The sequence below is a fragment of the Saccostrea cucullata genome, unplaced genomic scaffold (assembly GCF_032062105.1).
Source record: "Saccostrea cucullata isolate Sc308-1 unplaced genomic scaffold, CSIRO_AGI_Scuc_v1 ctg1734, whole genome shotgun sequence".
In the NCBI taxonomy this organism is placed as follows: domain Eukaryota; kingdom Metazoa; phylum Mollusca; class Bivalvia; order Ostreida; family Ostreidae; genus Saccostrea; species Saccostrea cuccullata.
The window spans coordinates 117,655-132,275 of NW_026924759.1; the positions used below are offsets into that span (position 1 = coordinate 117,655).

The following is a 14,621-nucleotide window of genomic DNA, read 5'->3' on the forward strand; positions in this document are numbered from 1 at the left end:
CCCCTCCCCCCAACTTTTTGTTGCAGTATAGTCGAAAAAGGGTAATGTAGTATGTCTTGCTTCATCATTGAAATGTTGATGACAATGGATTTTTTATGAATATATGAGGATTAAGTTTTGTAAAAATATCTTGAATAGTAGAACTTTCTTTGACTTTTAGCTAAACATGAAAACTCTGTTACCAATATGTATCAACATATGAAGTTTCATCAAAATATCTTAAATCAATTTTTTGAAATAAAGTTTATTAGTATTTAAAGAAGGTCAAGATCAAATGAAAGGTTAAGGTCAAAAGGGCTGATGCAGTTGAAGAGTTCTGATCAATATGTATATAAGTGTAAAGGTATGATAAAAATATCAAGATTCTTTGAACCAATTGAGATCATCAATCATTTAAGAAAGATATCTCAAGGTCAAAAGAAAGTTGGATTAAAAATCTTGAAAAGTTTCTTTGAAATTGAGATGAACACTAAGATAAGTGAGGTCAAGGTCAAAGGGAAGGTCAAGATAAAAAATGTCTATTTTTTTACACCTCAACTTTAATAGTGAGGGCATAAAATTTCTCATTATTAAATGTAATCATTGTGCTATAATGTGTCGAAAACCCACAACCTAACAATACATTGGTGTGTATCAATTACTAGTATAAGCAATATGTATAAAGATGCATGTTTCTTGCGTTAATAAAATTTTGTCCGTTAAAATGTATTTTGCATCGTATTTTAGCATGTTTAGTGATATTTGGTGTTTAAGTCCCCCCCCCCCCAAAAAAAAAAAAGAATAAACGCTAAACGGAAGCAGAGTGGGTAAATATTTAGAGCAAAACAATGATTCCCTTTTTGTCACAACTTGTCCTGGGCCAAGGCTCCGAAAGGATTCAACAAGAAGTACATGTGTATTGTTATCAAGTCGTGTCAAGATCCTAATCCAAGGTCAAGGCCAAACTCAGACATATCTTGTGGGTGGAGTGAATCCAAACTTGTTTGTTTGTTTAGTGATAAAACATGATTGAATTAAGATACTAACGTAGAAGTGAAGGCTGCATTGACCATGTTGACAGTACATATTTGCATTAGATAATTCTATTTAGAATCAATTCCCTCTATACCTCGATTTTTTCTTAATTGTCGAACGGGCCGAAATAGCATAGGTGTGTTTATATTTAGCTAAAGTGTTCTGTATCTTTACCAGAGAGTTACAAGTAGATAGAACGTTCTATCGTTAAAATGAAATTGTCTTACAGACCCGGTTTGTACCGAGACACAGTTAGATCATTCTAACTAAGTTACATGCAGATCAGAATCTGTATTCCATCATCCAATGTGAAATCCTTGAATTATACGTACGCCGATAAATTTTTTTCCGCAAGTTTTAGGTATTATATTTCATTTAATACAGTATATATATATATATCCACTACGGCAAGGTCGTTCTACTCTTATTAGTTCATTTACCTTTCAACATGTACCCCTTCTGACCTTGACCAGATCTGACCCGGCAGTGACCCGGGAAGTCTGCGATAAAGGGGCATAACTCTAACAAACTTTTCACATATATTTACTCTGGAAACGTTAAAAGGTCAATGAACTTACAAAAGAAACATAAACAATTTGTTATTTTTGTCTCTGATAAAATAAATGTCTGGTTAATGGATGTCCTGCTTTAAGGCCAGTGAACACGGTAAGATTTGTATTAATAACTCAGTGTTGATACAGATTCTTACCGTGTGTACGCCCTTTAATACAGAGTGTACCCCTAGAGATTAGAAACTGTTATGAAATTGAATTAAACTGTATTGAGAGCAGAGCAATGCTGAACATTATTCTTAATACAGGTCGTAGCTGACGTCGACTTTTCTTTATTTTCAACCAATCAAACGTACAAACGACAGATTCACGTATCACCATCCTTTTAAACTTTAAATCACCAGAAATTGTTATTGATATTAAATCAATTCTAAAAAGTTTGCATACATACAGATTCTTTGAATCACAAAGAATTTAACAAATTATAGACTATAAATATTTTTTCCCTTTAGTGTCAGTTCAGATCAAAGAAGAAATGCATTGTCTTTGCTACCATTATTGTGCTCCTACTTTTTTCAAAGAATATGGGCGAACAAGGCGTTCAGAATGCCTAAAGCTTTATATTTAAAAAGATCACATTCAGTTTGTGAATTTGATATTTAGAAATCAAAATTTCATAAATAAAAAATTATGAAAATATTATTTCAAAAAAAAAAAAAAATGAGAATAAAAATCAGCATTAATTATTATGTTATTATAAAACGTGGTGTGGTGTCCCTTGGGTTCGAACCCTGCATGGCAATAAACATCCGCGAAATAATTTCCGTAGATACCAACAATTTCTACCCTTTAATCTTGACTTTTGAGTTTGAACTACATTTGAGAAAAAAAAATTACTTTAGCCATAATTTTTGAACGTTTGGTACTGAGATTTCATAATTCACTGGCGTGGAAAAAAAAACTGAAGTCCCTCGCACAAAGTTTCTAAATGGAAGTCAAACTCCAGGGTCAAGGTCAAAACAAAATCATCTTGGTACCCAAAGAAGGTTTTGTCACAAGGAATTCACCTGTGTAAAATGCATCAACCATTCAAAAGTCATGGCGAAGTTTTTTTCACATGTACGGCAAACTCCAAGGTCAAGGTCAGAGGGTCATAATTATTGGTACCTCTAAAAGTATTGTCGCAAGAAATACATCAGTAAAATAGGAACGCCCTAACAACAACCATTTAAAAGATATGTCCAAGGTTAAAAAAATGTTATAAAAGTGGACCAAACTTAGAACGAAAGGGACAAATAGTTTGCACGCACTGAAAAGTCTAGACGTGCACAAAGAAATAATCATGTGAAATATAAACGCCCTAGCCTCAACTATTCGAAAATTTGTGTTTATTTTTTCATTTGGTCAAACTCCAAGGCTACGGTAAAAATATTGTATAATGGAAAGGTTTTATCAGAAGAAATGAACAAAAGTCGTTAAGTACGAAGTAGGAAGTCGATCTTGACTTAGGTTTTTAGGGGAGTTAACTTAAAATTGGGGTTTAAAAAACTGGTCAGTTATATTTATATGACAGGGATCTCACATTATGTTAGGAATCATTTTTTTTTTTTTAAAAATCGTACGTTCATAATCTTGTTTTTGTTTTGCTTTGCATTTTTGCGATAATTAAATAGGGGTTGTTTTCATTATTGAAATATCAAATAAAAGTAAACATCAAAGCGTATCCGAATTTAGCAAATGAAATAACTACAATAATTTATTGGTTAGAATCATCATTTCGATCTACACCTATACACGCAGGTAAGATTTGTTGAAATTTAATATTAATTTTCAGATTGATAATTAAAACTTAAGTCCATTGTTTCTATGATTAAAATTCGTACTAGTACTGTTTTGGGACAAAACTATTCTTTCAACAAGTTTCTCTGGTTTTGAATTTAATTTAATATGAATGGCATTCATCATGCAATATAAGCGATGGAAATATGTATTTTACAAAATACATGTACTTAACAAGATCATATTAATTTATTGTTTCGGACAAGATGTACTACAAGTGTTGATTATAAAACCTACAAGTATCCATGAGTCAGATTCATTGGTACATCATCGGAGTTTCCGGGCCGGACACATGTATTTGTAATTCAGAAGTGTACCAGTCATGGCCCCTCTCAGACATCTGTAACATGTACCAGTATATGTCTGAGGTCAAAGTATATATCTCTACAATTTTACTAAAAATATCATTCAAATGATTCACAGGCCCAAGCATATTAATGAGCGTTACTTATCGGATCTGTTAATGCAACTGACTTACTGCACAAAATTCATTTAGTCCTTTTCAAGGTCATATAACACAATGCACTGCCAATTTTAATGTACCCAAGACGATATCCTTAAAAAGCAACCCAAGCTTTAGAAAAGTAAGAATTATCAAGTGTGTTATCTCTCATGATTTTCTTTCCTAGACAGACAGTAAGTCTCGACTCTGCACAATGGGGCAGACCTTTATAGTGAATGACAACTTAGGTGAAATATGTGAAAAGGGAGAAATAAATGCGAAACTATTCAAATGAGGGGGGGGGGTTTGAATATGCTACAACAACATATGTTTGTTAAACACTGATGCTCCAGGCCCCTGCAGTACAAAATCAAAAGATCAAAATTGTTGATATCCGAAAGAATACATATGTTAAATGTGAAATCCCTATATCTATCTGTTCAAAAGTTATTACCAAGTTTCAAGTTTAAAAATGGGACAAATTCTAAGGTCATGGTCAAAAGGTCAAAAATATTTAAACATTGAAAGGCCACAATGAATAAACTTTTGAAGTATGAAGCACTAGTATAAACTGTTCTAAAGTTATGGCTAAGGTTTAAGTTTGGTATTTTTTTTGCAAACATGGGTCAAACTCCATGGTCAAGGTCAAGAGGTAAAAATTTTTTGGGTACTCGATGAAGGTCTTTCAAAAGAAATATAGCTTTTGAATCAACAAAAGTATTATAGCCAAAACATCAAAAATTTTATACTACTTATGTGAGCATTTATCTTATATCTTGATTTGTGTTCTTTTGTCAGACATGTTCTTTACGTGTAGAAAAGGCGATACGTCACTCCAAGATGACACCGTAACTTCTATAAATCAGAAAAGAACACCATCTTCTTCCGTTTCTACTGAACGAGCCAGTTTTTTGTCCACAGTCACCCTATCTCGTCTTCTCTCCAAGGGACCATCTCAAAAGTCGCGCGCCCTCCTGTTCGCCGTAGCCATCCTCCTTGTGACGATCACGTGTCTCGTGTTCCTCCTGGGGGTCCGAATCATTCGAGGAGAGGAAGATCGGGGGCAACTGGGAAAGATACTCCACAAAATGCTTGACACCTTGTCACATGGACACTCAAACACATCCGACACATTTGTTCTTCGTAATACTACCACCATTAATGCATTATAATAACGAAATTCAACTGGTTCTTCCAATGCTTTAGTTAACATTTAATGTAGAGCACCTTCAGCAACAAAAACAAAATGATAAAAACAAAAAAAGTATTCTGTTTATATTGCTCTATTTATTACAATAACCAACAAACATGTAAATAAAGATATGCATGCATTATTACACATTTCCTTCCGCCATTTTTGGTTTGTAGTTATGAATGCTTTGATCTGATCCCCGGACGAGTTCAAAGAATTGCTTTGGCTTTCTCCTATTTTCTAGACATTCCTGGGCGACGTGAGATACAAAGATTACAGCAACAACGATACTTAAGTAAACAAACCAGACAACCCATGCCACTGAGCGAGTATTCGCCACGAACACACCCAGAGATATGTTAGCTAGAGCCATTAAAATGGCCGACGTTCCACCAAAATGGTGCACAAATTCCCATAAAATGCGGCGGAATGATTTCCTACAGTAAGGTTTCGGACGTAGGGGACGACTGAAAGTAAAATATCAAAGGCATAAAATATCTTTAGTAAAAATTATATACAACAAATATGTTCATCCTACATGTATATCTTCGGGTTATAATTAGTAACTTACAATACGGCATTGATTGGCTGAAGAATGCCCAGTATCACTACCACTAGGCCAATGATTCCATGAGCGAATCCAAAGTGTTGAAACTGGACAGAGAACACCGCCATGATGAATCCGGCTATGCTACACAGCTGACCTGTAACCTAAAACAAAACAAAGGATAAACAAGATACCATGTTTACAGTCAAACCGTGAACTCGTTAATGCAGACGCCAATAATCCAGATGTTTCACACTCCTGACAAAATTTGTTGGGAACAACAACACATTGTGTATCTGAAACAAGTATGCTCCAACAATCTTGAGTCCGGATAATCAAGTGTCCGAATTAATGAGGTGCTACTGTACTTTTTAGTGGCGATTGATGCATATGTCGATTTCTTTCTTACAGTAGTAGGTTAAAGTTTTTAACATACTTGTAAAATAACGTGTAGATAAAACCAGGTCTTTCCTGATGATTTGGCGTATCTAGCAATAAAGGCTCCCCACACGGTAAATATCCCCCACCCTATCACCATTAGACATCCGTGGGCCAGAATGAAGTTAGTGAAGGAACCGGAGCAGCCGACTGTATCCGTGTTCTGGGCATTGTAGGCGTCGCCACGTAGCAACCACAGATCTCCCAACAAAGATCCACTAAAAATATAGACAACAGAACAGTGCTCGCTTTGTTTTCTTCCGTTGATCGTCAAAACTAACTTTTAAGATAGATTCCTATCTACACAAGTTTTAAGATTTTTTCATGTAAATCAATGAAGTGTGAGCAAATTTGATTTGGAATCAGGATTTCTATTTCAGTAAATAAACATGTATAACTTTTTGGTAATACATGTATTCAGAACTATTTAAAATGAATTACCTATCAAGGTCATATCCTCCAAACAAAAAGATTCCGTCGTGTCCTGTCACCATGGCAACCGATGCTCTTGACACAGGAAAGGAATGCTGGATATTGATTAAGAATATTCTTTTTAAGTACCCACATATTTTTCCAGACAGAGAGATAAACTCTTTAAGCCATCATGTTTCTCTGATTATAAGGATATTAATGTAGTAGCCTGATGTAAATATGATAGCAATGTATACATGTTTTGAGGTTTTCCAAGTTCCTGAGATCAATCACAGAAATCTACCTTATACACAACCAATTGAATTAAATTTTTATCTATACTTAGTACAACTATATGGCTTATACCTTGGAGCTTGTCTTGTGTAGAGACCACGTTCTTGTTAACGGATCAAACAACCCTACCAAATCAGGTGGCGATCTGGTTGTCTGAAAAAAAAATATTTCGGTATATCCTCTATTCATATATACATGTATCAAACTTGCAATCTAATTTAAAAGAGCATTCAATCCTGCATGATGTCGGAAGGGGGGGGGCATATATACGAGTCCCCTCCCATGCATGGTATTGTTCCTCCTGGAAGCACCTGTTCTTATCCAAGATTTTTTTTATTTCCAGTACACAGGAATTTGTTCATTTTGCACTTAATAGAAAGAAGAAAAAACATAAGGAAAACACTTGTATAAATGCCCTTATTAGTCTACAAATCCATGTATTTTAGAATATAATGATATAAATTTAAAAAGTTAATAAGCCTTACCGGCTGCATTTCATTTCCGGAATTTTTTGTAATTATCAACTTTTCATTTCCGACATTTTTTTGTTTTCATTTCCGACATTTTTCAAATACATATGTAGTACTTCTAGTAATAGATTTGAAGACCTTATTTATGAAAAATTTAATGATGAAAAATCATAAATAAATCATTGAAATCCAATATCTGAGTTTTGTAAATCTATCAATGACTTGGACATCACTGACATTTAATTTAGTGCACATTAAATGTGGTCAAAAAGTTTTATGCTCATTGAACTCTTTTACCTATACTTAGCGCTAGATGTACATATGCATATATGTGAAGATGTTTTTATTTTAATTCTTATCAATATTTTGGAAAAATACTTTTTTAAAATTCCATTTTTACTTACTTAAAAAACATTGCATTGCCGCACAGGTAAATTCCGGAAATGAAAACAAAATAATGTCGGAAATGAAAACAAAAAATGTCGGAAATGAAAACAAAAAATGTCGGAAATGAAATTAAAAAATGTCGGAAATGATATGCATATTTCCGGAAATGAAATGCAGCGCCCCTATCAAACTTTCAGAACGTTTTGATTACACATGTACCTGTATAATTTGAGGTGTGTTAAAGTTTAATTATACCTGTATTTGAGGCAGATATACCTGTATAACTTGGGGTGCGTCTTCCATTCCTCCGTACAGTAGCACCCTACTCTGACCACTCCAGGAGGGTAACATAGCCATGCTCCCATAAAGTCTACATAAATAGTGTAAAATATACTTATAATTTATATAATATATAATTACAAAGAATATTAAAAGGCTTTGAGGAGACCGAAGCTCTACCGACAGAGGACATGTAGCATTGCCTGTGGGAAAACGAATAACATATGTATTGATATAGAGTTTATAGACACATCAACTCCTGTGTTATGACTGGTGTTTTAACTTTAACATCGCAATGCATGAAAAACTGTATGTACAAATCAAAATTTAGTCTTCATGACAGTAAGTATAATGACCTATCTCTGACCTTGGTACTGGACAACTGGCGTACTCTGTCCAGGTCAGCGTCTGGGAATCAAGTATCCAGGTGTCTCCTGACGGACATTCCCCTCCCGTCCCCCCTCCGCTAAATATACAAAAATTATAAGGGGTTACAATAAATACATACAGAAAAGAAAACAACAACAACATAGTATTCTTTGTAAAATAATTTAACATACGATAAACAGCCACCAAAGATGACCAGTTTGTTAGGATCTAGAATTGTCCCTGCGTGTAGACATCTGGCGTGGGGATAATAAGGGGTGTAGGGATTACACTGGCCTGCCTTACAGTCAACTGTGAAATAAAGAAACTTGACAGTGAAAATTATCCTTACAGTCAACTGTAAAATGAAGAATGCAGGGATTATCTTAAAACTTAGCTGTAAAATAAAGACAGTAAAACTTATCCTTACAGTCAACTGTAAAATAAAGGATGTAGAATTTACATGAATATCTTTAAACTTTTACTGTAAAATATAGTCTGTAAAAATTATCCTTACAGTTACTATAGTATCTGAGAAACGAAGAGTATAAGACCAATATTATATAAAGAATGTAGGAACTATCCTTGCATAGAGAGCGTAAGAATTATAACACAATCATAGAAATATGGTTCGCGCTAAAATTATTCGAGGATAAAAGGTCGCGAATATTTTTGCCGGCAAGTAGCAGAAGGTTGAAAGACAAGAGTTCACAATGTTTTACTCAGCGATTAATATCATGGAAAACTGAAAATGATGTGTTTTATCTGCAAGAGTTCGTGAAAATGAAATTATTGGTTTAAATAATCGTTTTAAAAATGAGGAACAATTTCTGAAGCATGCATGGTTATCTACCAATATTCCATTCCATTGTGTTGACGTCAAAAACGAGAGTGTCAAAGTGTCTGGTATCCGAAAATCCCTGATGAACAAAAAACTTGGATCCTCCAGGGAATATACCTCCTGCAGCTCCATATCGAGGCTGGGGGTGGAACACATCCGTCACATTTAACCTAAAATTTAAGTCTCGGTGGATCAGATGTCTTAGCTGAACTAAGGCACTTAAAGACCCAATTTTTTTACCGTACGGTTACCTGAGGAGGGGGAGTGGTCGAAGTAACAGTGGTGTTATTTACCTGGAGACTCCCAATACCCAAGATGTCAAAATCTGTGTATACGTAGCATTACACAGGAAGTCTGTCTTTGGTAATCAGGGTCAACATTGTGTCTGGTTTTGAGTGAAACTACGTAAAATAATTATTTTAATATGAAATTTATTTGTAAACTTAACGCATTCATCGTAATCATGGTAATGTATTGAAGAAAAAAAAATAATAAGATACATGTTTATCGTTTTAGAAAATGTTTTCCTTACATAAAAGAAAAAATCACGAGTAAAACTTACAAATCTATAATATTTATCTTTTTTAATCTTCAATAAAAGAAATCACTTGGTTAAAAAGGTCTGAATATGAAATAAAAAAAAATATTAATCGACCTATCCGTCGTGCATGTGAACATGCATTTACCGCGATCGGAATATTTTTTTCCCTGGCCAACAATGTTGTCCAAAATATTCCATATTTTTTATTCTTCGTGTGTTAACAAAATTTTATATTTAGAAAGATTTCTTTTCAGAATCGATCACTATTTATTATCTTCACATTTTCATTACGTATATATACAGACGCGAGGAAATCGAGCATTAATTCTGGCATCAATTTCTGTACAATACGTGCGGATTGTAGCCATAGTACAAAATAAAACATCTTTTTAAAACTATGCTATGCCGTTTATTAGTGCTGAATATTTTTCTTATATCCTATTTCTTGAAAAATATTTTAAATCGTCGGACTTCCAATTAGGCAAATAGAGCCGGTTTCTGTGGCCGCGGTCTTTTTTCTACAGTTATAACGAGGACGATATTACACTTACAAGTAACAAACAGCAGTGAAGATAGAAAAGAAATATTTTATAATGTCAATGTTTTAATAATCTACTTTCAATTATTTTTGAAATAAATTCAAACATATTGGAGTTTTCTAACCCGTGTGTATACTATGCGGGTACATGAAAGAGTTTGACGCGTGACCAGGTAATTGTTTTCAAAACATGGCAAACTCAGATCATCAAGAAGCACAGGTAGCTGACCTGTCAATCAAATCAGAAGCTATTGTTTTTTTTTATGATTGACAGGCGGTAAATTATTGATCTTGAATCAGGTAGATTTTGGGGGTGTTAACATAAAATTGGGTGTTTAACAGGGTTGTTTGGAATTATCGAAACTTTTGCTCTCATCAAGGAAGAAGAGATTAATTTTTGTAAGCTCAGCAGAATTTTAACAATAATCAAGATGTATTTTTGAAGCCCCCGTCTGACATCTCAAGGTCAAGATCCAAGGTCAAAATCCAAGGTCGTGAGTTGAAATTATGATAATGTCACAAGAAATACACAAGGGAATAAAATGGCCTTAGAATCAACCACTCAGACAATATGACAAGGTTAAAAGAAATCCAGGCCAGGTCGTGAGGTTACGACCTTTAACCTTGGCCTTGAGCTGCCATACGGGGACAACAGTGCTTCAGAAACACATCTTGTTTTTGTCATCAAATGATGACATTCTAGAAACCAAAGAGGTCAATATGCTCTCCATTCTAAACCCCATTTTAAAAAACCGTGAGTTAGTGCAAGCCAAACTTCAATATCCATGAAATATATCTCTTACAGTCTGATATACATTTTTGGCCCAAACTCTCGGAATGGTGACTTTAATTTGACCCTTAAAAAACTGATGTTTGTCAAATTATCGAGCATTCACTTTGGCAAAACTTTTGCCTCAAAAATGTTAAAATGGACGATAAACTTAGCTCTAGACACGTTGACTGTTTTGTTGATCAGGTCTGAGAAATCTTCATAATACTAGTATTCGTATTTCTCACCTAAAATTTTTCAATCTTTGTTCAATAAAGTCCATATATAATTGATCGAAGTATAATGAGTATGCTTTTATACATTTTCAAATATACTCATCCTCACAATGCCAGGGCTCCTGAATCAACATATTACCGCCCACGGCGACGTATTGACTCAGGGGCCCTGGCATTGCGAGGATCATAGACCTCAATTTAGGTCTATGCGAGGATGAAATAAACTCTGTGTAAACAGGACTTGGCACTTTATAGCTACAGAATTCCCAAACCCGATTTCGCGACTGCTCTGGGTACAAAATAACAAAACATTGATAGGTCAATTAAAAAAAAATTAAAAAGATTTCTAACTTTTATATGTTGTTGGTGATTGTTAAATGTTTATGCCAATTCTCACCAACATACCACCATGTACCTTGGTTAGAAAGAAATATATGAAGATAATGAACAGTATTCAAGAGTAAAAAATCCGGCCATAAAACAATACAAAATAGGAGCAGAGCTAATACGGACCTCCAAAACATCAGAGATGTGATCAGGTGCCATGGAGGAGTGAGCATGCCCTGCCGACCGGTCATACCCGCCGTGTGCTCCTTGTTATGATCGGGAAAGAAAAATAATCAGAATGTCTCAATGCTTTCCGATCAGCCCTCGTAAATAACGGTACATATACATTACATACCGGTACATATACAATTACATACCGGTACATATATATTACATACCGGTCCATATATATTACATACCGGTACATATATATTATATAACGTTACATATGTGTATTACATACCGGTACATATTTTACATGTTTATGTATGGATTTATCGGTTCATTATAAGGTGTATCATCAGTACATGTATACCCTTTGTGCATCGCTGTCCCACCCAATTCTGTCCACTCTTCTGTTCTGAAAGTATAAAAAAATATATTAAAGTGCAGAAACTTAATATTAAGCAAAGGAACTTGAAGTTTTAAACATAAATAGCATCATGGTATGATAATGTTATTGTGATGGGGGGGGATTTTTACGGTCACATTTGACAGTGAGTCGCTTAATACAGTGTGTCACTGTGGCAGTTTTAACTGTATATCGCCTTTATATGCACTCAAACCAAATAACATATATATACAGGAACATTTACCATTACTATTGCATGTTATAACATACCTAGTGTCAAATTTCCAAATATCATTGAAATACTGTCGATTTACTCCCTCGCCGGTGGCAATATAAAAATAGCCATCGCCTGATCCATACACCATACTGAATCTAGCAGGGGGATGCGTGCTCTTGGTAACATTTCTCCATATTCGTACTTGAATAAAGACATGCAGAATCTTTAAAGAAATCCTTAGAAAATAGCCATGAAATGTTTCTCCCTGGAATGTTGCTCGGTATAGAAAACGTACAAAATGTACAATAGAAAAAAGGAAAAGAAAGATGAACCAATGTTTGGAGACGCTACTTCGACAATATGAGTTACCACTCATAAGCATGAGTGGTAAAATTGAATGTTTTAGTCCTTGTGCAACTCAGTCAAAAATAGGATATTATTTTTGTTGGGAATCAGAACACTTAAGATATTTGCTTTCTTGAGAAAAGGGGTTTGACAAATGTCAGCTTTATCGGGGAAAAATAATCAGCTATTATTTAGTAAATAAAAATAATTTTTCTTTTTGCTCGCCACGACTAATTGATACAGCTTAGCCTCTAGCTGCAGATCTGTAGCGTTATGGTTTTATATATTTGTCTTTGACCATAACGCTACAGATCCCATAATGCAAAAAGGGTGCAATTTACGGCGCAATATTTTTTGCGCACCTTTGGGGAGAATTTCTTCACTTTCTAGCATTTGTCAATCAACTACCTTTCACTCCCTAATTCTAGACACATTCTGTAGCCAATATGTATATTTTATCCACCTCCCAACCATTTATACATGTAGTTGTCTCTACGGGCAATAACCTCGCTTGAAGTGAAATTTCAGCAATCTAACAAATAATTTTAATCAAGCTAGTTTATCACTTGTAGAGACGAATATAAAGGGTTGGGAGGTTGATACAATATACAGATTAGTTAAATAATGTTCCTAAAATTAGGGAGTGAAAGGTAGTTAATTGATCGATGCTGGAAAGTGAAGAAATTCTCCCCAAAAATGCGCAAAACATATTGCGCCGTAAATTGCACCTTTTTTGCATTATGGATCTGTAACGTTTTGGTCAAAGACAAATATATAAAACCATAACGCTTCAGATCTGCAGCTTCTCAGCCTCCATCTGAATTTGTGGCCCTTTCTGAAGATGAGCCTTCCCTCTTCTTCTGAAGAAAGGTCATTGTCAGACCTGCCTGTATACATTGAATTTGGTGCTCTAGTTTTCTGTTAAACTTAAAAAGTCATCATTGCAAAACTGAAATTCAAATTTATTATTTCTTACCTATTGTATTATCTTGCATTTCAAGAATCCACGTATCATACATGGGTTGATTCGAGTGCGATCGTCCAGCAAACAAAATCAGGTAACTCGAATTGCCCATCGTAACAAATCCCATCGCATGGTCCCTTCTTCCCGGAGGAGACACGCTACTTTCGTTGGTGACGAGCTCCCATTCTAACTGGGCAAGGACAGGAGATAACCAGAAAATCCACAAAAACACAAACAACATTTTGTTCCCGATATTTAGTGTTCATTCCTTCTAAAGCATAGTAAAATCTCTTTATTGACACAGGTCAGAGCTTGCACGAGATTACATTGCGCAGTCGTACAATGATTCTCCGTAGATCGATTCTTTTTCGTTCAGGTGTGCTCGAATTAATTTTCTTGATCAGGTTACCTTTCAAAATTGTCGTCTTTACCATCTATTTAAGTCCATTGAAATATCATTAAATACAGCTAAACGACTGGTTTTGTTATAATTTAGGAAATAATCAGATTATTTTAAATACAAAACTCCTGCATAAAACCCAGTTTGAAACGTGTCATTCCTACATGCATACCGGTATGTATCCGGTCATATGGAGACCAAGCAATCATTGATTCAATTTAGAAGAATTAGGCCTAATATCTAATACCTAATACTTTTTAAAAATCCCATTATCATGCGTCCGACAAAATCGTGAAGAGCTTGCAGAGAATCAGAGAATGCCAGTGGTATGCTGGACATCCCTTTTTTTCTTTAGATTGCAGAAATATCTTCACACATGCGTTGTGACGCTAAGTTACTCTGACGTCTTCTTCATAAGTGATATAAATCCAAATTTATTTACACGTATATATTTGGCAATGTAGTTTTTATCACATAGTCTAGATTTCGTGACAGACACTTGACGTCAAACTCGTTAGAATGAAATGTGACGTAACACTATGCATTGTGACCTAACAATAGGCAGATTGAAATGTAACTGTGGCGGACATCTGACGTCACAATAATTAAAATGGAGTGTGACGTAACAATAAGTAGAGTGAGATGTGACGTAACAATACATTAAGACGCTACTTAGAGTTA

General features: G+C 34.7%; 2 protein-coding genes across 2 annotated transcripts; one reads left to right on the forward strand and one right to left on the reverse strand.

The window, feature by feature from the left end:
* Positions 1-1,611: 1,611 nt before the first annotated feature.
* On the forward strand, positions 1,612-5,052 carry LOC134267259 (uncharacterized). The gene is made up of 2 exons (XM_062749479.1): positions 1,612-1,680; positions 4,606-5,052. Exons 1-2 carry the CDS (start codon positions 1,653-1,655, stop codon positions 4,977-4,979), a joined length of 402 nt encoding a protein of 133 aa, XP_062605463.1. The 5' UTR covers positions 1,612-1,652; the 3' UTR covers positions 4,980-5,052.
* Positions 5,053-5,064: 12 nt separating this feature from the next.
* Positions 5,065-13,866, reverse strand: LOC134267258 (uncharacterized). The gene is made up of 12 exons (XM_062749478.1): positions 13,553-13,866; positions 12,285-12,432; positions 11,979-12,023; positions 9,045-9,202; positions 8,386-8,503; positions 8,193-8,291; positions 7,823-7,916; positions 6,762-6,842; positions 6,426-6,511; positions 5,983-6,202; positions 5,571-5,710; positions 5,065-5,466 (listed from the first exon to the last, which is right to left on the reverse strand). The coding sequence occupies exons 1-12, from the start codon at positions 13,779-13,781 to the stop codon at positions 5,142-5,144; spliced, it is 1,743 nt and encodes a 580-aa protein (XP_062605462.1). The 5' UTR covers positions 13,782-13,866; the 3' UTR covers positions 5,065-5,141.
* Between the last annotated feature and the right edge of the window lie 755 nt (positions 13,867-14,621).

Excerpts from the sequence above, each read along its gene's own strand:
- LOC134267258 (XM_062749478.1), bottom strand. The coding sequence starts at position 13,781 with ATGTTGTTTGTGTTTTTGTGGATTTTCTGGTTATCTCCTGTCCTTGCC. Across the intron at positions 8,292-8,385 it reads ATCTTTGGTGGCTGTTTATC|CGGAGGGGGGACGGGAGGGG; the intron begins GTATGTTAAATT and ends TTGTATATTTAG. Across the intron at positions 5,467-5,570 it reads CAGCCAATCAATGCCGTATT|TCGTCCCCTACGTCCGAAAC; the intron begins GTAAGTTACTAA and ends TTTTACTTTCAG.
- LOC134267259 (XM_062749479.1), top strand. The coding sequence starts at position 1,653 with ATGTCCTGCTTTAAGGCCAGTGAACACG. Across the intron at positions 1,681-4,605 it reads CTTTAAGGCCAGTGAACACG|ACATGTTCTTTACGTGTAGA; the intron begins GTAAGATTTGTA and ends TTCTTTTGTCAG.